At 43.5% G+C, this 25,089-nt stretch overlaps 1 protein-coding gene across 1 annotated transcript in view; it reads right to left on the bottom strand.

Moving 5' to 3' along the window:
* The window catches only part of LOC144812334 (NAD-dependent protein deacetylase sirtuin-3-like), a 401,094-nt gene that overhangs the window by 61,502 nt on the left and 314,503 nt on the right, over positions 1–25,089 (bottom strand). Inside the window, exons 2-3 of the mRNA XM_078673929.1 lie at positions 20,534–20,795; positions 3,517–3,708 (exon numbers count right to left, since the gene is read on the bottom strand). Of these exons, the coding sequence (XP_078530055.1) occupies positions 3,517–3,708; positions 20,534–20,795 (454 nt within the window). The remainder of the gene's footprint in view (positions 1–3,516; positions 3,709–20,533; positions 20,796–25,089) is intronic.

Raw genomic sequence — 25,089 nt, forward strand, 5'->3', positions numbered from 1 at the left:
CCCCTCGGGAATAAGAGGTAGGGAGCGCCCAGGAGACCCCCTTGTCCCTGGACGCTCCCTCGCTGAACGTTGTGCCCCGCGTTCAGGGCTTCTTTGTTTTCCCACCCACCATCCCTTGGTACAAAGTTTGAAGCAGTGTTATGTCCGGTTTAATGATAAGTTTCGAAGGTACGGACCACGGGAGAGAGTGGGCTGTTGGTGTATTTTGTGATCTGTTGTTTAGGAATTTTTTCCCCTTTGTAGCAAAAAGATGTGAAGTGAACTGTATCTGAAGCTATGTGTCTTTAGGCCTTTTTTCCCTTTGTAGCTATACGTTGATATTGTTATTTTGAGAAACATGAGTGAACCGAATTGTAATTTAATGCCATGTGTCGTTAGGCCTTTTTCCCTTTTAGTTATACGTTGATACTGTTATTTATTAGCCAGTGTAGCTGTCCTTTAGAATTTTTCCATAGGTCGTCGTATTTATTAGGTATGGGGCATGCGGTAAGGTCATTATCGGTGAGCACATATTTGAGGTCTGAGGGGGCGGGCATCATCCTATGGAGGTTCCCGCCCGGGGGGAGGGGCCTGCGGGCCACTCCCAGTACTCCAGGGGCAAGGTAATATGCAAAGGAGCGGGGGTAGGAGTAGTTCACGCTTTCCTTAGGCTGGTAGCCACCCCGCGCGCGTGGACTCATGACGCCACCGGCGCAGAGTAAGGGCCCTCCTTTAGTGGGTAAATGGAGTTTAGGGCGTAGACCGGGCAACTCCCGGGGTAACACTGCGCATGCGCACTTCGAGGGGGGAGGCGCAGCTTGTAGGACCTGACACCGGTAGTGACCCTGCCATATGGCCAGAAATGTACAAAAATCAAGTGTAGGATGTTTAGTTTAAGCTAGGAACAACATGTATTAGAGTTTTGTTAAGGTCAGGCTCTCAAACTTGTTGATAACAATTGTATAACTGAATGTCCTGCTGATTTTTGTATTCATTGTTGATTATGCAATTAAAACCTTTTTTAATTTCATACTTTAATAAATACGGCCGGGCGACTAGCGCCCGCCTTCCAAAAAGTAAAACACGTCTCGTGTCCACGTTCCTGGGTGTTGGGTGCCGGATTGGGGGGGAGGCGGCAGCTAGTCGCTGACCATGAGGGGAATGGAAGTAGGAGGGAAGGGTGGCAGAGCATAGATAAGTGAATTCAGAGCTAGGGCGATCAAGTAGATTGGGGAGATTTATTACATACAATAAAAGAGAAAGACAGGTGAGGCTCAGAAAAGACTGAACGTAAAGAGACAGAAAAAAGACAAAGAAAGCGGAACAAAATGATAAATTACAGGAAGGGAAGATGTGAAACCACGAGAAACGAGAGAGGAGATAATGAGAAGGGGAGAGAAAATAGAAAAGTATAAGAGAAGAGAAGTGAGACACAGGGGGGTAACCGGAGAGCAAGAGATGTAGCGCAGAAGACAAGACAGAGGGGTGGAAACAAAGAAAGATGTCGAGAACAGAAGGAAGAGATAGGAGAATAAGAGAGAGATGAAACAGGGAAGAGGCTGAAAAGGTCACAAAATGAGACAAGTGCTGCAAAAGAATGTCAGAAAGTACAGCGAAGTTAGAAACGTTGAGGGAGAAACAGAGGAAGAGAGATGAATACATTTGAAAATAAGAAAGAGGCTAAAGGAAAAGTGAATGGAAAAGAACGAGGAAGTATGAAAAGATGGATGTTGAAAAAAAGGAGAGGTTAAATTCAGTAGAATGTGATAGAGAAATATGAAAGTGGAGAAAAGTGCAGGATAATGATATGGGGATAAAAGGAAAGGAAACGAAGACAGAACGGGAAATGATGATAAGATGATAATGAGGAGATTGACAAAAGGGAAAAGGCAACTGAGAGGTAAAGAACGTCGTAAGAGAAGAAAAGAGACGGGTTAAAGAAAAGAATAGGTGACGGTGGAGAGCGAAGGCTGAAAGGAATGAGGAGTGAGAGGGGCTAAGAAGACATGGGGACGTGAGGATTAAACATATAAGGTAGAGTCTATAGAATACAAAGAAAGGGGTGAGTAAGGGAAAGTAAAATGAAGATAAAGGCGATGGGACAAGGAGAAAGGGGTGGACGATAACGGTGAAAAGAAGAGAAAACAAAAAGTGAAAGACGTAAATTGAGAGAAGAAGAGAAAGAGGAGAGGCGAGGCAAAGTTACGGGAAGAGAAAGAACAGAAGGCTGAGCACGAGATAGTGTGAAAGAGGAAGGGCATCGAAAGAGAAAGCAGACAGATGGTTAGAGAGCTAAAGAGAAAAGAAGGGAACAGTGAGGAATTGAAAAATGGTGACTAATATACCCAGAATATTACAAAGGCATAGACAGAATGCAACTACAGAGTTGGCGGGACAACGAGAGAGAAAGGGGTGCTCTGGCGAGGGAGACAGCGAACACAAAAGGGGCACCAAGGAGGAGAGAGGGGGTTAAAGTGAAGATGAGGAGAAACAGGGGATTCAGGTTTGCGGGGTGCTCAGCAAAACACAGTAATCTCCGTCTGCAGGACACGGAGCTCTCTGTGAGGGCTGCGTTAGCTAACCAGCTGAAGCAGCGCACGTCATGCCTGCATGTAGAGACACTTGTTAAAGAATACTGTGCTCACAGACTTAAAAACACAAACTGTGTAACAGCCGAAGTAAAGGAGCCAGTCGCCATGGGAGGTGACAATTGAAGACAAGGTGGTACTAAGGAGGGATAACAAGCCTATCAGAATCCAGCATTTACAAAGGACAAAGACGCAAGCCAATGAAAAATATGAACAGGGAGGGGGCGGGGCTTATCCTCCGTACTCCAGGACAACAAGTCTCGCAGAGCAGCGCAAGCGCGCTGGCTCGACCAAAAACATTTTTAGCATTTCCTTTGTCTTGCTGCTAAGTGTATTTTTAATTCAAATCACGTATTTAAGTGACTGCTGTTTTCTTTTTTTGCTAATCGTGGCAGTTTCAGATATCTGTAGTTCATCCATCTGTCTATTTAGAAATATAATCAGGCAAGGCCAAACTACTCTTTCTTTCACCTAATAGGAGCCGGGTTAATTCAAGGTTTCAGCTTTTGCTAAACAATTTCAACAAGCATTTAAGTGTTTCCTCCATTGTCATATCAGATGCAAAATAGGACAGATCATTTATTGAGTCAATAATAAATTACTTGTAAACCTGTCTCTTATTGTATTTTTCAGCCTGGTGTTTAGACAGAATATCGGGAACAAAAATATAGTGGGACAAAATATTGTGGTGAGAATATCAGGGACAAAAATACTGTGAAGGTAAGTTTCTATAGGTAAGCAAAGTTTTACTATATATAACAACAAATCTATACATTTATATGTATATCTTCAAGGTATGCAGATGTGGAGTTAAGAATAGTAAATCTATACCTACCTATTTGCAGATACCGTCTAGATATTTTGGTCCTCGATATTTCCGACACTATATTCTGTCACCACAATATTTTTGTTTCTGGTATTCGGTCAGTAATCCAATTTTCAGCCTTACCTGAAGTCTGGTATTCCACTAGCAGTACTGATTCCGGCTCCTACCATAACAATGATTTTCTTGCAAGTGCCATGCACTATTAAGTTTGCAATGTCAGTCAGGTTGTTACATCTGCTTCGGGAAGATGGCCGTTTTGGTTTGGCTGAGTTTTTTGCAGGTATGGCTGAAAGACCTTTTGCCGATGGAGTTTTCCTGTGAAAACATGAGAAACAGATTAGACGATGGGTCACCTCAACCTTTCAGTGTCATACCCGAAATATGCATAGCACACAATTTTGTTTTTTAATTTCTTAGTTTTTTTTGTTACTCATGATCAACAAATTTGTCAGACGTGCTTCCCTGACCTTTTAAAGAAACTTCAACATGCTTTTCAAAAACGGAGAAGGGGATTCACATGCCAATGTCCTGCTCCCTTGGAGATAGGAGTTATTCACATAGATTTAGACGCTAGTTGCCATCCATAGTTAGGAAAGGAAAGTCGGCTCTAAGTAACCAAGATGGCTGGGGATATTAAGTAGAAAGAAAATTGCAAGGTTGCTAGCATCTGAAGGCCCGCTCCTTGGTCAAATAATGTAGTGCATGATTGATAGTTGGCATGGCATGATTGATAGTGCGGAACATGTGTGAAATTGGCCACCATGTCAAGTTTAGGGCAGACTTCTTCAGATTGGGTGCAAAAATGGCATGTCTGTGTTTGTGGTGAACTCTTTCCACTGCAATTGAGGCATTGATGACTGAGGTGATGGACAGGGCCAGCAGTAACATATACAATCTGACACCCTTGACATCAATGGAGATAAAGGATTGTTTGATGGCGGACAGGATCTGGGCAGCATCTTAGGTATGAACAGTGCCAAACTGCTGCAGTGGCAAGATGACAGTATAGCATTTGCATGATGCAAGCCCATCCTTTTCAGGATTGGGGAATCACTTTAAGTGATAAGACGAATAGATGGGACAGTCATTTTTTAAACAGAAGTTTCATGCATCTGTCTTCAGGCAGCAGGCGGTAGATTTGGAATGGCATCACCTCCTAATGGTACAAACAGAACAAAAGTTTGCAACAGTTTCACACACCAGGTGCTAAACTCTAATTGTATGACAATAGGCTCCTAAGCAGGAGACTATAGAACGTGGTTTGGTTGCTAGAGTGTTCCAAATTAATCCATTATCTTTTGGGATTTCTCATATAAGCATTTTGTCATTATAAAAAGTGCTGGCTGCTGCTTTAGCATATTTTACCTACTGTACTTTCAAATTCTTCACTTGACTTAGGGCAGAGGTGATCCCCTTCATATGAGAGATGCAGTGGAGTGATTTTTCTATGGTAGTTTATCAGTGTTTGCGAACAACTACATAAGGACATTCGATTGTGGAGAGTATTATGTTTTCATAATCACACTGAACCTGGTGAAGAGTTCTACTTCCGATTGAAAGCTGAAGAGGGCTGGTTCAGTGCCGGAAAGAAACAGATAACCTGAGAGATCAAGGTCATTACTGTCCCCTCTAGTGTGTGGATTTCCTTGCAAGTTGTGTGGCCATCAACCCAAATGCTCAATTACCTAGCAGGAAAATGTCTTAATCAGAGGTTAAATATAGACATCATATGAACCCTTAGTTGGGCTATCCATCAACACAAAGTTTAGTTGAGAAGTGTGGCCCTTGCGTATTTTCTATAAAGGCATTCCACATACATAGTTGATTAAAAAATAGACAATAAAATTGTGGTCAAAATATTGTGACTACAATAATACAGCGACCACAAATATTGAAGGCCACTTTTTTGTGTGTTTTACAATAATATCAAAGTTTCACACATTGTACCCTATATTTTTGTTTATGTGTTTTATGGTGGAGTTTTAGGGATATTGTTTATTTTAAAAATGTTTTATTTAATAGTTTGAATAGCTTAGAAATTCTGACATTCATAAATATTTATTTTAAGGATTTGTTGAAAAAAATTTATTTTTAATTGAAATGTAGGTTTAAAAAAAGTTTTTATTCACATACTTTAAACGTTTATATCATTTGACCCCTTCAGAGTATGCCTTTTGCCCAATTAGAATAGTAAATCTGACCCCTTGATACCCCCAATGTATGTACTTTTACGAATGTAAGTTGACCTGGAATTAGACAAGTAAATCTTCTCCCCATGGAGACACATTTGATATATTTGGTATATTTCAAATATACTCAGTCCTGCCACTGCACCCTTGATCACCTGTGTGCAGTGGCACCAAATTCTTATGTGGGTCAGGTAGCCCCTAAGAAGATGTGTAAGGTCTGACTACCATAAACAGAGTTCCTCTGCACGTAGAGCTCTTCCGTGTAGGCGTCCTCGCTCTCCGGTAACTCTGCAGACAGTGCCTTGACCCTGGTCAGTAAAGGAACTTGTTTTACATGGGAATATACCAGTATTTCTTCTCTGTGAAGAATCAGACCCTGGCCATGAGTTAGGGAAAGAAGCTTTAGATCTGAAGCAGGAGAAGAAGAGGATATATCAGAATACAGCCAGAAAACTCTTGAAATTTAGCAAAACCCGCCTCACTGTAGTGTAGCCCTCTCAATAAAATATCTGCATCTCAGGCAACAGTGGACACCCAGTCAGGTAATAGTTGCATTAAAAATGTCAACAAAATAGACCCACAAAATGACACACAAGTACAAAAACAAATAAAAAAATAGTTACCGGGCAGGATATTGGTATGACGGGCATAGTGAAGTGGAAGGAGTGGTTCGGGGATTATTCTCATCAAAACAGATTCTGCTGTAACCTTTAATTAGCTACAAACGTTTACCTCAGTACATGAGCAATTCAATAACAACCGGAATATGAAGATAAATTTGAAATCTACAATATTCTCACTCTGAATATCAGTTCCTGTGAATACATTGCAAAAAGAAGGATGTGGACAGATTTAAGAATATAATTTATTAAAAGTAATAATAATGTTTAAACACTACCTTTGTGACCCTTCCTTCACTTGGTTTATCATCTTTTTGAAGACTGCTGCATTAATACTCCTTTTTATCCATTCTTAGTACGTTAATATGTTCGAGTACCACAGTATTACTCCACAGGCTATGGCCAGTCCTATACCGTTCCACTTTCTTTGTTGATTATTAAGAATAACATTCATGACGTGAAGCTTTCGAAAGGTCTCAAGCCATCGAGTTTCTTAACTTTCAGTTTAATAGTTGGGAAAGGTTTCCCTTCTCCACTAAAAGTTGATCTTATCATAATTAACAATTCATGATTAAACGCCCAAACCTCCTCACAACTCTTCCAGAACTTGCCAATGATTCTGGTAACATTCTATTCAATTTGTTACATTTCCAGTGTACTCTGTGTGTGATGTTCTCAGAAACTGTCTTTCTGTCTTTGTTCCATAATAGCATCCAGACATATCAGGTTGCATTTTGCTGTTTGCACAAACCCTGTTACTTTGCTGCAAATATTACCGTTTTGGTTAAAACAGTTTACATCACTTTCACCTTTTTGGGTCTCGCTGGCAAAATGCATCCGCAAGGATGCATGTGTCCAGCTGGAGACGTATAGCGATCAGTCTGGGGGGAAGGAGGACAAGAGGGTGTACGAGCTTTTTTTCCTGGATTCGTGTGCGCGAACGCGCACGTCGTGTCCCGCGCCGTACACATGCGTGCGCAGACAGACACTCGCTCACACACACACCCCCTCCCCCACAGTCACACACGCGCACTCCAAGACACATACACACACACACGCACGCACGCACGCACGCACAATCAATCAATCAATCAATCAATCAATGACATTTATAGAGCGCACTACATACCCGTAGGGTCTCAAGGCGCTGGGGGAGGGGGGGTGCCGCTACTGCTCGAACAGCCAGGTCTTCAGCTTCTTCCTGAAGGAGAGATGGTCTTGGGTCAGGCGCAGGTCGGTCGGGAGGGAGTTCCAGGTCTTGGCGGCCAGGTAGGAGAAGGACCTTCCTCCTGTAGTCGCTCTTCGGATGCGGGGGACGGCGGCGAGGGCGTGGTTGGCTGATCGGAGGTGGCGTTTGGGAGCGTAGAAGTTGATTCGGCTGTTGAGGTAGCTTGGGCCTTGGTCGTGTAGGGCTTTGTGTGCGTAGGTGAGGAGGCGGAAGGTGATTCTTTTGTTGACGGGGAGCCAGTGAAGGTCTCTCAGATGTCCGGAGATGTGGCTGGTTCGTGGGATGTCGAGGATGAGTCTGGCTGAGGCGTTCTGGATCCGCTGGAGTCTCTTCTGGAGCTTGGCGGTGGTACCGGCGTAGAGGGCGTTGCCGTAGTCCAGTCGGCTAGTGACGAGGGCCTGGGTGACGGTCTTCCTGGTCTCGGTGGGGATCCACCAGAAGATCTTCCGTAGCATGCGTAGGATGTTGAAGCACGCCGAGGAGACGTTGTTGACTTGCCTGGTCATGGAGAGGGAGGAGTCCAGGATGAAGCCCAGGTTGCGTGCATGGTCTGTCGGTTTGGGTGCGGTGCCCAGGGCGGGGGGCCACCAGGAGTCGTCCCAGGCGGAGGGTGAAGAGCCCAGGATGAGGACCTCCGTCTTGTCCGAGTTCAGTTTCAGGCGGCTGGTCGTCATCCACTCGGCACACACACATACACAGCCCGCCCACCCCGCACGCGCGCGCGCACACACATGCTTCCCCCCCCTCCCCCCCGCAGCTCAGCAACCCACTCACCGGCTTCCTTCGTGCGGCGGCTCTCCTCAGCTGCAGGGCCCGGCAGCAGGACTCTTCTTCCCTCCTTCGGCACCAGGGCGCAGGGTAGGCTCCTGCCTGCTCCGGTGCTCCAAACAATCGCGGCTCTTCCGTGGGAGGCGGGGTAGGCTCCCGCCCTCCTACTTCTTGTTTCCGGTTGTCGCGCCGGCCTGCCTGACTTCCTGGTCGCAGGCCGGCAGAGTGACGAGGATGTTTGATTTGCGGTATTTATTTATTTATTTATGCATTTTTATATAGCGCGGACTTTACCCGAAGGCGGTATTTATTTATTTATGTATTTATGCATTTTTATATAGCGCGGACTTTACCCGAAGGCGGTATTTATTTATTTATGTATTTATGCATTTGTATATAGCGCGGACTTTACCCGAAGGCGTCAGAGCGCTTCACATTAGGAACAGAAAGGAAACATAATGAGAAACATTACAAAAGAACAGGTTGCAAAAACATACGTTACTTACATAAGGTAATAGTGACAATTGTGAGCAAACAAAATATATGAGGTAGTAAAAACTATGAGCAACCAAAAATACATGAGGTAGTAAAGGTAATAGTGACAATCGTGAGCAAACAAAATACTTGAGTAAAAATTGTGAGCAACCAAAATACATGAGGTAGTAAAGGTAATAGTGACAATCGTGAGCAAACAAAATACTTGAGTAAAAATTGTGAGCAACCAAAATACATGAGGTAGTCAAAAGTGCACAAGAGGAAATGAAAGTGACAAGTGTGCAGTTATAAGAGAAAACAGAGTATAATTAGAGGTATAGTCCTGCAATAAGTGCTAGACACTCAGGCTCAGGAACAAGCGTTACATGGGCAAGGTGGCACTTGTGCAAGTATCAAAGGCAAAGACATGTGAGAGGTAGCAGCCGTGTGTTGCAAGGGCAGAGTGGTGTGTGCATGTTACAAAAGGGCACCGAACACCAGTACATGGAAAATACTGCAAAAAGGCAGACCCTCCAATCACAGGCATACACTGGGAAGGCACTTCCATGGTCATGGAAAGTAGAAATTATCAGTAGTGGGAAGTCTTCCTCACAAATAGCAAGAGGACGTGAATTACTTTTGGAGGTGTCTCTGGAGGAGGAGAACTTTGAGGTCCCTTTTGAAGGCCTGGGAGGAGGCGGTGGTCCGGAGCTTTTTTTTGTCCTCTCGCGGTTTGTAAATACAAAACATATTGCATTACAAATGCTATAGGTATCACATTTGCGAAAGTTATAACTATTGGCATTGTAAATGACGAAGCTATTAATTTAGCTATTTAAAAAAAAAGAAACATAAATAAAAACTTTGCCATTTACAATACCAATAGCTCAAACTTTCCTAATGCGAGACCTATTGCATTGCAAATGCTTGTTTTAAATTGGTTTTATGCACTTAGTTGGTGTGGGAGAGGGGTCAAAACATATTCAGATGCTTTGGAAACAGGGGTTTTGTTTGGCCGTGTGTAGTGCCAAACATCCTGTTGTTGACAATCACAGGTGCCATATTGGTTAGCGCTCTAGTGTCTAGCTCTGGCGAGGCCACTTGATGGGCACCGGGTGCGGTCGCACAGACATATCAGGATGCATTTTGCTGTCTGCATAAAATGCTGTTACTTTGCTGCTAATATTACAGTTTTGGTTAAAACTGTTTATATCGCTTTTACCTTTTAAATTCTACCTTATACACTTTATGTACCAGGTGGGGGTGAGGGGTCAAAAGAGATTCAGAGGCTTAAGATACTGGGGGTTTTGCCGTCTTTAGTGCCAAACTTTCTGTTGTAGACAATCACAGGTGCCATATTGCTTAGCACTCTGGTGTCTAACCTAACTACTGCCTGGCTACTTGATGAGCACCGGAGCACGGACGTGCAGACAGGTCTGGTTGCATTTTGCTGTTTGCACAAAATGCTGTTACTTTGCTGCTAATATTAACAGCTACTTAATGAGCACCGGAGCTGGAACGTGCTCAGCAGGCGCACCGCTGACGCGCTGAATGCGCACCAAAGGAAAGGCCATCTCTGCCCGGACGGGGCCGGGGCCAGGGCCAGGAGCCGGAACCCCTCCTCTTGTCATGAGGAGGAGGGTAAGTTATTTGGCAGGGGAATTGTGGCTATTGAATCGGCCGGTAGGCACAGCATGCTCCCATACCATTGATAAGAGCAATGTCAACCTTACCTGTGGGGGGTGTAAGCTTAATATGGCTAATTCAAAATCATCTGATAATGGGCTCAAGCCAGATGGAAGGAAAGTAAATGGCCAACAGTCACAGATGTATCTGATTAACTGCAGATCGCTTTCGAGACACAGCCTTGAGCGGTTTACATTTCTGGAGGAAAAGCACCAGGAGATAATCTTCCTTACAAAGATGTGGCATAGTGAGGATTCTATGCCGGACGCTGCAATGACTCTCCCTCAGGGTTACGCAATTGCCAGGTGGGACTACAAACAGAAATGGGAGGGATCAAGGGGGTGGATAGCCAGCATTTACAATTAGGAGCTTAAAAGGAAATTTGGCTCCATCTGTATCCCTGGGTGTGAATACCTGAGTTCAATTGACTTTTCCTCCACCTTCACTCTGTCTGGTATACTGGTATACCACCCACTGGGCTGAGCTACCCAGTTTATTAAGGCTTTCCCTGATATTGTGGCAGAACACAGGTTTGTGAAAGTAAACTTTACGGTACTAGGAGACCTAAATTTACTCCTTGAGGATGAAAATTGTGAAAATGCAAAACATCTTATCTGATCTTGCTGTGGTACCATTGGAGTAGTGTGTCATTGCCCCTACCCATTGACTGGATCACTTACTACATCCCATATTTGCAAATATACCTGAAATGGCCACAGGTGATCCCATTGATATTTACGGGTCAGAACATATGATTGTACCTTTTCAGGTGTGCAGACCTGGGAGTAAGGTTACCAAGCCTCAACAACCCAGATTGAGTCAGTGCTGGTCAAGACTATGTTAAACCTTAAATTCTGAATCTCTCGTTTTCTGATTCAGCTATGCTTCATCCATACTCACCTTTGACCTGTTTTTCAGCCTGACTCTGTCCCTGACGCCACCTGCATAAACATTAGGTCATGAAGCTAAAGTTGAGACATTGTAGGCTGCGTAAACATGCACAGTCAGCACAAAAGAACAGCTGATGTCTGCACTGTGGGTTTTGTGTGTATTTTAAACAAAAGTTAAGCCTTAGATAAAGTTTGTTCAGATAAGCCTACCTTGTTATGCAGCCTCAAGATGCGACAGTTACACAAGGCACCATAGTTGTTGATTCTTACCGATTGTCTCATTTGTGTGTTCTTCCCAGAGCCTTATTTACCTCTGGGCGTTCCTTGTCTGTGGTTTTCACTATATAAACCCATGTAACCATAGTTCAGTGTGTTCTATCCTCGGTATCTTGATGGTACTGGTCGGATGGAGACCCGTTCATGAATTATTGAATAAACTACCCATGGTTTGTACTTTGCTCCAGTGTCGTTTCCTCCTTACTTGATAAGAACCCGTGGCGAAGTGGTGATCCCTACATCAGCAGGTTATAGATTAATCTGCTCCACAAATTGGCGCTCAACGTGGGTCCCCATCAAAGGCATGCAGTTGGAATGGGGGAGGAGATCAGGTAGGTATGACGAACTTCGCTAAGGAACGTACCACCTGATGAGATTAGTGTTGCTCGTGGTCCAACGTGATTTTTCAGCTCCCCAACTCTGATCTTCCTGGCGGCTGCTAGCCTTGACTGGGGCCTTTGGATGGTCATTTTTGGATCAAGGAGGATAGACAGGTGGGAGGCAAAGATTACGCATGACGTAAAACTGTATTGAACCAGTTCATTTGTTCAGGATCGGTTTGATCTTTGCTTGACTTGGTATTTGATTGGTCATTTGTTTGGAATTTGGTAATCTGTTCGGACTCTGTTTTGCATTTTGAAACCTAGGTTCTGTTTGGTATTTTGAGATCTAAGTTTTGTTTTAAGACTTGCTAATTGTTTTGACTAACATTTTTTCTTACAGATAAATGTGAGAATATTTTTTATTTCTCTCTGTTTACGCGTTTTTTTTCTCTTATATAACATGCCTGTGTTTAGCACCCTTTGGACGTTTTGGAAGTTTTGTTGTTGCTGCTGCCATAAGCAGAGCATTTTGGAAGCAAATCAGCCGACGCCACCAGAAGGTACGTCAAATTTTGAGATGTACATCAAATATGGTATTTGTCCCATCATGTATAATACATTGTGGAACAAATACACAAAAGGGGATCCCCAGCTGTGATGGCCATTAGAGGGAACTATGGACCCTCACAAACTAGAGTATTTAGAGAATCAATTGTTTTTGAAGAAAGTTAGGACTGCTATTTTTGATAGTTTGCGTATGTGGAAGAAAGAAGTAAGGGAGCGGCAGCTCAAGGCAGAGAAGGTACAAAGAAAACAGGAAAGGAAAACAGAGTATCAGGAGTATAAGGAATTGAAGGATAAGGAAGTTCAGGATAAAAAAGAATGTTTAGATAGGGAGCATAAATTATTAATATCTAAGGAATATATAGTTAGACCAACTGTAGCAGTTCAGGTCCACCAAGATGTGGATTCAGATATTGATGGGTTGTTGCTAGAACGACCCCGCCCCCATATGTACCCTTAACACCTCTTCCCTCTGGACCCCTAAATATCGCCCCCCTTGTACACCCGGTTCCACCTCCTTTGCCTGTGGTTGTTCAGCCCCCTATTTTCCAACCAGTACCGGTACATTCCTTACCCCCTCCAACCCAGGCTACTGTACCCTCATCCCAAGCCTCTACGCCTCCACCTCAGGCCACTGCATTTGAAATGTCTAATGATTCTGTACTTCCTGCATCTGTTCTAACCCCTCGAGTTCTCCACTCTACTGTATCTCAGTTTCGTCAGGATGCGATAAGATTGATGGTATTAAATTGGTTAAGTGATTTAGAAATGGAAGTAGGCGACATGATAAAACAGATTCAGAATTTTTCTGAAGGAGAGCTTCTTTGCCTTGTAAATAAGCTTTCTCATCAACTTATGGTTCAATGGGAGATGACTACTGGACGAAATGGCCCGGATGATGTTAGAGCAATTAATAGACAGTGTCAGATAGGGGCCTTCCCTGTAGATAGAATTGATACTGCTATAGCAACGATAATTGGATACTGTAATGAGCTCTCTTCTGCTCCCCGAATAAGACCTATGAGGGAAGCTGCCCAGAGTTCATCCCTGGAAGAGGGAATGCAGACAATGATGACCCAAACGGTGCTGATGCTAGAGCCCATTTTTTGTAGAATTGGATATATACACCCTGGAAAAGGACGAATGTACTCACTTTAAAAGCCACTTTATCAGACATACGGAAAAATCCTAGAGGATTTTATGATGATGTGCAGGCAGCTATTGATTCTTGTATTATGACTTTAGCCGATATCAATTGTTTTTTTGGTATGATCCTACCACTTGATATGTGGCGACTTACTCGGAAACAGGATCATGCTGTTGATTTGGGATGGAGATTGGACTGCCATTATAGCAGCTGATACGGATAGGAAACCTGGCCAGAAACCTAGTCAGCTTATACTGGATCTTCCTGGTAACATACTTACTTATATAAAAACGATGGTTCCAACAGGGAGAGGCCGTCCCGGATTTCTTTACTCGCTTTGAGGAAGTGTTCCATGATTTTAGTGGACAAGATACATCTACACCTAAGGGTTCATATTTATTTGTAGATAGATTTGTGGGAAATTTTCTTCCTGAGATATCAGTTGCTTAAAGAACTCTGAAAGCACATGGGCTTCAGTGACTCCAAAAGCTATATTAGATATAGCCAGTATTACCAGAATCAGGTTACCATTGAGCAAGAACGAAAAGAAGGAAAATTAAAAGGGTTGAAAACTAAGGTAATGATGGTTCAGGCTTATGGACCTCAAGCTCGAGGCCGTGGCCAAAATTATGGTCAGAATTATAGACAAATGCCTCCAGTAGGGCCACACCGTAGACAAACTCCACTAGGGCTAGATCAATGTGCTTATTGCAAAGAGAAAGGACAATGGCGTTCTGAATGCCCTGTTTTAGTTGCTGGTGGAAGAAGAAGGGGACAGGTGAATAATAATCAAGGGACTTCAGCTCCCTGACAACAGCCACAGCAGGTTCAAGCTCTAGAGAGGAATAGGTCAGGAAATGATTTCGATCAAAGAAATAACCAAAGGGATTCTCTGATAGAAAGACCACCTCAACATTGAACTCTGTACAGCTGATAATGCATGACTTCTCTTTATCAGGTGACATGAAAAGCTCACTATCCTCGTTTAGAACCAGCAGTGATTCGTCTATGACCCGGTAGAACAAACTCCTTCGGTTCACATCACCTACCCTCTAACCAAGGAAACTAGTCCACCATTTGCTCTACTGCAGATTAGCAGCAATGTAGAAGAACTGAATGATCCTTCTAGCTCAAAGAAAGACAAAAATCTGTATCTGCACCACCTAAAACTTTAAATGAAATATGAATATAAAATACTAATGAACCACTAGCTTAACAGGGTGAGCAGGGTTCACGCCAAAGTAATTTCCCGTAGTAAATCTTGTTGGGCTGTTGGTTGTCTCAGTTTCTTCAATAGGGTATTTGCTGGTGAGACAACTCCTCCTGAGATTGCAAAGTACTGCCGCTGTGGGAAACTCAATCTCTTAACCATTTCGGTTTTCCAAAGTCTGTCTGTTTTGAGGAGGATCTCTCTCATCTCTTGCCATTTGTATATCTGTAAAGCCAGGGACACTGGGGGATTGTTACAAGTATAGTTCATTATCTTCTGCTAAAAATGTTCCCACACATCCAAGATTCTTCCCCCTTGTTTCAGAATGGCTGCCACTGTGTCATGTAGAGGATGTCTCGGTCTCCTAATCTCACGTCTTCTGCAACTGGCATGCTCTGTATGTTTCTGTAGTGTCTGATCCTTTGGAAAGCATATCAAAGTATCTGAATTACTGACTGCCTGATTGTGGGCTGCTCTGCACTCCCCCCCCCTTAATCCAAAGAAATTGTATGATGTTGCACCATTGCTCACACTCCATAGCATCGTGTTTGCCCATGAATATCATGCTGAGCTTGGCACCTTGCCAGGATGACAGGTGTTGTGTAGGTACCTCTTCCAATGTACATGCATTTACTGTTCACCACATACTATGTTTTATTATGCACTGTATGATGATCTGGTATGGTATTGGTGTTTATTTCACCAATATCAGACTAGAAAATCATACTGTGCATAATAAGAGGTCTCTGTAAACAGCCTGTTTGCTAAATGTTGCTACAGCAAAATATGTAAAACTACAAATACAAACGGCAGTTTACAGAGACCTATTGAATATCTTAAGGAGTGAGAAAAAAATCAAAAATTATCTTCAAGTCCATCCTTCAGTAAGAGAAGTATCTTGTTGGCCCGCCACACCATATTTATTCACAAAGGATTTACTTAGCTATCAATAGCTTACAATGTGGGAAATCTGTAAGTCTTTAATTGGGATGGTAAATAAAACTTACAAAAAGTACACCAGAGTAAAACCTCAGTTTCCCACCCTCTGTAAATCTATTTTACAGCAGCCAACAGCAGACTTTTACAACTGTAGATGCTGATGAATATTTGAAAAGAAATAAACTACATGAAGGCTCGAAGTAAGGAAAAACTTCATAGGCTACTTCTAAGCATATTGTTAGCAGGGTGGCCCTAAGAAGGGCGATTCAGAGAGGGACTGGTGACTTGGACAGTACACAGAAACACTCTGCCTTGAGGTTGTATAGGGCATGGTTTATAGACCTGAGAATGCAGCTTTGCCCTTGAAACGATTTTTAACCACAAAGCAGATCTGGGAAATCCACATAAAATTCAAATGGAAAAATTAAATAAATCTTGAAATGAGATTCATTTATGTAAAAAAATGAAAAATGTTTTCAAACTACTTGGGTTATAGAAATTACATATACTGTTTTTGAGGCACACAGGGGAAGAGGTGGATAATTGATTAGAGATTTTATGGACAGAAGGTATCAACTTTGCAAGCTAGTTATTGAAAAAAGTCTATAGGGAGTCGCATATAAAATTAAGCAAGACTAAACAAGAGAAGCGCAAGACAGATTACAGAGTACTCAAAAATAGAGACCAAATTACTTTAATGACAAACAATAAAAAAGTAACAGTGCCACTGCAGTTGCATTGCACTGATGCGTGGCAACAGTTCTGCCTTTCCAATGGGCGTCCTTAATCAGCCTACTAGAAAATCAAACTGTGTGGTAAAGAAACATGTAAGGCTTGGGATGGGTCTAAAGACCTCAGATGAGTTTACAGTCCAGGTATGCACTATCGTTAGACAGACTGCTAATAGAAACTGTTTGATAAGTTTGCCAGTATGTGTAGCTAGCGAATATTCCAACTCTTCACCTGTGAACACCAGCAACACTACCAAGGTGTTTCTAGATAATGTCATTTGATTAAGTATCGCTAGCCAAAATCTAATTTGGTCAAATATCCCTAGCCAAAACCTCAGGCCCTGATCGCAGTGCCACCACATAGCCAACATACCTCGTTTCCCACAGCCTCTCCAACAAAGCTCATGGGAGCCAAGCATGGTATGGAGTCTGGTCGGAGTAATGTACTAGGGTAATATGATTTGCATACCCATTTTCTTTATGCTGTGTGCAAATTGATGATTTAATGCACGTATCCATATGTGCATCCAAGACTCCTCTGAATGTGTACCCGTAATTCTGTTTCCCATGTTAAGGTATACAAGGGTTTTGGCGAACTGTCTACTTCAGTTCAGGAGTTTGCATAAAATAGCTATTTTCTGGGGAAAGCCACTCTGATCTCTGTGTTTTTGTCATGATTTGATCATTAATCTTGTTTTCTAATTCTAGTTTTAAGGCCTCATTTAAGCAAAAACCAGTCATGTGCGAAATCCCCCGATAACTGCCTTAGATGCGTCCCAGATCGTTTCACAAGAAACCTTGTCACTAATGTTCTCTTGAAAGTAGTGTTCTATAGTTTCCTTAAAGGAGCAGCGGACGACCGCCACTTGAGATTTCATCTCGTTCATGTGTCACGCTTTACTATATGGCCGTGTAAGAAATAGAGTGTTGTCAAATGTTAAGAACACCGGAGCATTGTCTGCGATATCACAGCTTGAAATCAGGTAAGTCCTTGTTCTACAAATAGGCAGTCTTTCCTGGAAAATGCTCTATAAACATTGGAGTAAAACGTGTAGCTTCTGTTGCACAGATGAGACTGGAGCCATATGTCAACAAAGCTGAGATCTGCCAATCCCTGTTTAAGAGCAGCTAGAGTAGCTGTATGTCCCTCACACTGAGCCTGATCAATCTTCTCTCTGGTTTAATGTGGTGTTAAAATCTCCCCCCATTATCATCATACTTTGACAGAGACTCAAAATACGGAGGAGTAGACTCATAAAAGAAATGGTCTTCTTATGTTCACTCGGACCACAGACGTTGATCAGTGTGATTTGTTTATGTGGTCACATACCAGCTATGATAAGGTACCCCCCCCCCCCTTCCTCCTAGGATGGACTGTTGAGGAAACAAATTAACCACTTCTACTCAGTTTGGACACTCCCTCTATGTTACTGTCTGAAGGAGAGGGAGATTGAATGGGATACAATGGTGAGTGCAGACGACATGTATCACGTTCCAAGAGGTGCGTCTCTTGCAGGAGAGCCATAGTTATTTCTTTGGCATCTAGGCATTTTAATAATGTTCTGTACTTCTTCAGTGAGTTCAGGTCTAGTGACAAAAGTCATTATCTTTGAACCTTGCATTATTCTGCTATATTGGCTTGATGGGCTAGCACAGCTCACTACATATGGGCATGCTCGCTTAAGCGCCGCTATCCTGTTTGCTATCCCTATAACTATGTAACCAAGTTTTCGTTTGAATGTTTGAAATCTCTGCTCCATAAACTGAAAGAAAAAAATAAACTAGGGAGAAAGGGGACAAACATCAACATTTAACTGAGCATAAAGAATCGATACTGGGACCAACAATCGCAACGTTGTAGTTCACCAAACTTGAACACCATCAGGCAGGGTGAGGGTCAGCTCCTTGAAAAGCTGCCCGGGGACCATGGGTCATGAGGACAGATATGCTTAGCACAAATTCAATGACCCTGCCACTTCACAAACCTCCCATAAAACTTTGAGAAACATTCCCATGCAAGAAAATTGTTTAAAAAAACCAAAAAGGATAAAGTTCTGTTCGTAACAGTGTATGGTTACAGTCCATCCAGGATCATGGCCTGAATGAGAGAGCTCCATAGTGTTGAGACTGTATGGGTCACTCTTATCCCTTAGAAGCCCCATGCTGTTATTTGTCTTGTAAGCAGTGAAGGCGTCTAGCTTTGGCTTTACTTTTATTTGTTCTTTGTTGTTGCTATTCATCTCCCCAACCATCCTTGGGAGATCCTGTATTTCCCAAGCTTCCTGGTTGGTAGTGACTGAGTTTTGCTTGCCATAATGTGTAAATATGAGACAAAAGGAGAAGCCCAAGCGCTAGGGTATGTTCTTGTGACTTTGTCCTGGTCCAACACAATCAGATATCCACAGTTGGTGCTTTAAGTCTTTTGGGGTTATTTTCTCTAATAACTTTCAAATTCAATATTTCCAGTTCTGCTGATTGGATTATTGTAGTTTTGGTCTCTTTATATTTATTAAACTAAGCACTATGTTTCTAAACTGTGGTTGGATTTTTTTGTGTGGAGTTTTGCGGTTTGAAGTGTTGCACAAATACTTGACACATTACACCTGTTAAGCCTGACTGCTCTGTGCCAAGCTACCAGAAGGTGGAGCACAGGCTAATCTTGGGTTTGCTTGTGCCTTACCCTGACAAGGATTGTGGTTGCTGCTTGTCCAAGGCTCACATCCTAATCAATCAACAACCCTATTTCTTACACACGGCTTCTAGTAAAGATGCCAACCTCCATCCGCAGCTTAATGGTAGCTCGGCCATCTCCACACACCACAGGGAGGAGTGGCTCGAGTGATCTCAGTGCAGTGCCGAGTCGGGTGCACAAACATCTGTGCCTCAACGTTTGTGATCACTACTGTGTTGTTCTCCATCGCATATGAGTGAAAACAGCAATAAGGCAAAACTAAGAAAGACCGATATAGAGCCCGGGTGCTATGCAGATATGCATTGTGTTGGGTCTCTGCCCACACCAGGCCCCGTTTAGGTGTTGTTTTAAGTTCTTCTTCATTATAAAACGGAAAAAAGGCATAGCTGGATCAGGACACATCTAAAGGGTTTTTTTTAAAGTACGTTGTGGCTGCGGTTCCATGGTCAGGGAAGGATGTTCATGCTGGATTAAAATGGGTACTGCATTTGCAAAAAGTGCACACAGCTTTCTATTCACAATTCCACTTATTGAGACTGTGTGGAGGGATGTTGAAATGTCTGTTGTATGAAGCTTACATGAAACCATTACATGGAGCACTGACTAATGTGAAATAAGGTCACGCTCGCATGAGCACTTCTATGTGGCAAGCATACATCAGTTGCATTAGAAACAGACTTGAATATGGTTCAGTTACATTAAGCTATTATTACTTTATGAAAAAAGAGCCACTGCCCTAGGATTTTGTAATAAGGACATTGGGAAATATGTTGTCAAACACATTCGAAATGTAGGAATATATCAACTCAGGTAAGCACACCACACCTGGGGGTTGTCCCTTCTGAACACTGACTGCCACAGATTATTTTTATAGAAAGAAGGGGAGCAGAACGGACCACTCCCTTAATATTCTACCCATTCCATAGAGCCAGTTCATGGATAGAGTAGAAAGTCCTGAAGCTAAAGAAAACTTCAGACGTAGTGGAGTGAATTCAGAATGTGAAATGTATTTTTTACATTATCTCCTACTCAACAATATTTTAGGAAAACCAAAGCACAGGTAGGTAATGGTTTGGGTCTAAAAGGGAACTGCAGGTATGTGGTGATGCTGGGATCAGTAACTAGCTGTCAGTGTGACATCATCCCACCTTAAAAAGTAACTTTAGACCTCATCCAACAGTGACGCGCCATTGAAACAAAAGTGAATTTTTGGGGCACGAGACTAGAGGAGCAAAAGGAAAACACCAGGGCCTAGTATTAAGATTGTCCCCCCGCCCAAGAAAGTAATATAGCCTATCTTTAAATTCCGATAATATTTTATAAAATGAGTAGTAACAACAATTTCAAGAAAACAACAGTACAATAAAAATCCTTCTGATTAGATTGCTTTCTTGCACACTCACCTGGTGATTCTGCTCGGCTCATCACCCACTGTCAGCCGACTAATTGTTTTTGTAAGAATTACTGTAGATTCCTCATTGGATTCAGTTATGGTCCTGTCATGGTCTTTGTGTCCAGTGGTCACCAAAGAGCTAGGTCTTGGGACTGTGGGTCTCTCAACTTTCTTCTCGCCACTGACCACAGTAGGGGTGGTTGTTGCAGATCTCAAAGGAGTTGGCGCAGGCGATGTCCGTGTTTTTGACAGATTTTTCCGCGTAGTCCAAACTTAACATTTTTCATATTTAAACAAAAACAATTTGCAGATTAAATTATAATACAGAAAGTCAAAGAAATCTGTAGAAAACAGCATTTCAAAAAACAAAATTCTCACATTTTTTATATCATTAATTTAAAACCAAAGAAAATAACGGCACAACCAATGTCATAAGTTTAACAATTAAATGTGCAAAAACAAATCTCTGTCCCCTGCCAAACACTACAGGCATTCGGACACAGAAAAGGCTTCAGCACGAACATAATGGACTATACATTTTAATGAGTCATCCTTTCAGGCTGAAAGTTACTGACCTACAGCTACACGTCGTCTAGGAAGTAGAAAAGGAAACTCCTATTCTTCTAGGTATTCAAACAAACAGAAAATCGAAAAACAATGGGCCATAAGATATTGTGGAGATCCAGTTTGGAGATTATCCTACGGATGACGTGTATTTTTTCATGTGACATAAACCTATTGTAAACAAAAATAATTTGCAATACATGTGAACCTATATTTTCAAATACAAAAACACAAAGCAATATGTTACCACCACATCGATCACCTGCAGAAAATATTGGTTCAGTCAATATGGACAGTGGCTCTTAACTTCATTGCTCCTAACACAGTGCCATCTAGACCCTTTTCTTATGTTATCTTTTAAAGTTCTCCAAAGGCTTTTTTCATATCATTTTAACATGGTGCTAGTCAGATAAGCTGAACATCACGGCTGCCCAGAAATCACTTTGGAGTAGTGTCAAAAAGTTCATCTTGTCACGACTATGGTCGGAATCTCATCAATCACAGCAAATTTGACTCAATCTTCAACTGCGGAAAAAAAAAAACCAGGGCACTGCCCATGATGAGAAAACAAGAGCGAGACGGGGGGAGAGGGAGGGGGAGAGAGAGGGAGGGGGAGAGAAAGAGAGAGAGAGAGGGAGGTGGAGAGAGAGAGAGAGAGAGGGAGGGGGAGGGAGAGAGAGAGGGGGAGGGAGAGAGAGAGAGAGAGAGAGAGAGAGAGAGAGAGAAAGAGAGAGAAAGAGAGAGAGTGAGAAAGAGAGAGAAAGAGAGAGAGAGAGAGAGAGAAAGAGAAAAAGAAAGAGAAAAAGAAAGCGAAAGAAAGAGGAAGAGGTAGAGGAAGAAAGAGAAAGAGAGAAAGAGAGAGAGAGAGAAAGAGAGAGGGAGAAAGAGAGAGAGAAAGAGAAAGAAAGAGAAAGACAAAGGAAGAGGAAGAAAGAGGAAGAAAGAGAAAGAGGATGAGGAAGAAAGAGAAAGAGAAAGAGAAAGAGAGAGAGAGAGAGAGAGAGAGAGAGAGAGAGAGAGAGAGAGAGAGAGAGAGAGATGTTGTGTTTTGGAAAGCTAATTGTAGGAAGTCCTACTTAAACAAAGGCACTCTTTAAAATCGTCAAGTACTGATCTTTGGGAAGAACAATTATAGCTTGTGGCCAGCAGAACTTGGACCTACACCCACACCAACAGACCCTGCATGCAACCTAGGCATCATCTTCAACAGCGAAACGAAAAGTCATCACAGTTGTTCCCTTCTGCTTCCACACCCTTCGCAAGCTCCGCAGAATCTTCAGATGAATCGCAATCAACACCAGAAAGACCGTCGTCACACAGGCCCTCGTCACCAGCCGCCTCGACTATGCTGGCATCTCCACCCAGGTCCTCAGACGACTCCAGACCATACAGAACGCTGCAGCTAAACTCATCCTGGACCTCCCCAAATGTACCCACATCACCCCTCACCTCAAAATCCTCCACTGGCTCCCCAATCAATCAATTAATCAATCAATGCATTTATAAAGTGCACTACATACCCGCGAGGGTCTCAAGGCGCTGGGGGTGGGGGGGGGTGGCGTAGGAGATGATGTTGAGGTTATGTTGTCGGCGACGTGGGCGAGGGGTGCCATGTAGATATTGAACAGCGTCGGGCTGAGGGAGGATCCTTGTGGGACACCACAGATGATCTCTGTAGTTTTAGAGCGGAAGGGTGGAAGGCGAACGCTCTGGGTTCTGCCGGAGAGGAAGGATGTGGTCCAGGCCAGGGCCTTTTCTTGGATTCCGGCGTCATGGAGACGTGCTAATAGGATGCGGTGGCAGACCGTGTCGAAGGCTGCTGATAGGTCCAGGAGGAGGAGGGCGGCTGTTTCTCATTTGTCCATCAGGATCCTGATGTCGTCGGTGGCGGCGATGAGGGCGGTCTCGGTGCTGTGGTTGCTGCGGAAGCCGGATTGGGAGGGGTCCAGGATGTTGTTGTCTTCGAGGTAGCGGGTTAGCTGTTTGTTGACAATCTTCTCCGTGACTTTCGCCGGGAACGGAAGCAGGGAGATGGGCCGGAAGTTCTTGAGGTCCTTGGAGTCCGCCTTGGATTTCTTTAGTAGGGCGTTGATCTACGCGTGCTTCCAGCTTTCCGGGAAGGTTGGTGTCTCGAAGGAGATGTTGATAGTTTTCTGGAGGTGGGGGGCGATGGCTGAGCTGGCTTTGTTGAACACGTGGTGAGGGCAAGGGTCGGATGGGGATCCGGAGTGGATGGAGTTCATGGTTTTGATGGTGTCTTCGTCGCCGACGCTGGAAGAGGTGGTCAGGAGTCTGGTGCGGGTGGAGGTCGCAGGGGTGGTGGTCTCGGCGGTGGGTGCGGGGGTGTCGGAGTTGAAGCTGTCGTGGATGTCGGTGATCTTGCGGTAAAAGAAGGTGGCCAGTGAGTCGCACAGGTCTTGTGATGGTGGGATGTCGTTGGTGTTGGAGCTGGGGTTGGAGAGTTCTTTAACGATGCTGAAGAGCTCTTTGGTGTTGTGTGCGTTGTCGTCTAGGCGGTCCTTGAAGGCGGTCCTCTTGGCGATCCTGATGAGTTGGTGGTGCCTGCGGGTGACGTTCTTGTGGGCTGTGTGGCTTTCTGGTGTTTGGTCGCTGAGCCATTTCTTCTCCAGTTTCTGACAGGTGTGCTTGGAGGTTCGGAGGTCTTCGGTGAACCAGGCGGCTTTCTTGTTGGTGTGGTTGATAGTGGAGATCTTGAGAGGGGCGAGGGTGTTGGCGCAGTCGTTAATCCACTGTTTGAGGTTGGTAGCGGCGGTGTCGGTGTCGCTGGGGTGGGTGGGTGGTCTCAGGGGCGAGTGTGGTGGTCAGTTGGTCCTTGGTGACCTTGCCCCAGCAGCGGCGTGGCAGCTGTTGGGTGCGGTGGTGTGTGGTGGGTTTCCTGAAGGTGAAGTGGACGCATCTGTGGTCGGTCCAGTGGGGTTCGGTGGTGTGGTTGAAGTAGACGTGGGGGCTTGCGGAGAATATGGGGTCAAGCATGTGTCCAGCGGCGTGGGTGGGTGTCGTCACGACCTGTTTGAGTCCAAGGTTGGCGAGGTTGTCGATCAGGGCGGTGGAGTTGGCGTCGTTGTTGTTCTCGAGGTGGAAGTTCAGGTCCCCGAGGAGGATGTAGTCCGTCGAGGCGAGGGCGTGGGTGCCGACTAGGTCGGCGATGGTGTCGCTGATCTGTAGTCGGGGTCCGGGTGGTCTGTAGACGAGTGTTCCACAGAGATGTCAATTCAAGATCCTCACACACGCCTATAAAATCTAAAAGATGAAGGAACATCCTACATCAACTTTGGAAAATGTGCGGGCCCCTGAAAAAAGGATAAACGCCCTATCAGGGAAAAACAACTATTTTGTAAAGTGGAGAGGCACCGGGCTCAGTGCTGATTCTGAATAAGGTAGTGCACAAACTTTAGATATATTTGATACATAACCAACATTGTAACCTTCAATTTAGAAAAATATTTTTATTTTCATTATTTTAGTTTTATGTTTTGTTCATATAAAAATACATATAAAAAAAATGTATACACCATTTACTTTAATACTTGAATGGTTGCACATGGTGCCTTACATTTCATTGATAATTAATAGATAACTTTTAGAATTCACAGTAAATCTTAGATTATTCTTCACATTTAATATAATTCCAACACAATATGCAGCAAAGATTTGTTGACAAATTTTACAAAAGAAACCACTGGTAGTGATGTGCAGAATACCACCAACACATTTCGGCAAATGCCTTCTTCAGGATTTGTCTTTTACCATTGAATACTGTATTTTTCTTTTGGGAGGTTATACCCTCTCTTGAACCAGAGTGTACTATGAATGATCCATCTAATCTGTAAGTATTCTTTATGGAAATACTTACAGATTAGATGGATCATTCATAGTACACTCTGGTTCAAGTGAGGAACCGCCGCCATCCTGCAACTCTTTACTTAGTGACGGCATAATACGATGTTTATTAATCCGCTAGGATCCCTGCTTACAGTTAGT

This window comes from Lissotriton helveticus, chromosome 1_1, assembly GCF_964261635.1.
Source record: "Lissotriton helveticus chromosome 1_1, aLisHel1.1, whole genome shotgun sequence".
NCBI lineage: Eukaryota > Metazoa > Chordata > Amphibia > Caudata > Salamandridae > Lissotriton > Lissotriton helveticus.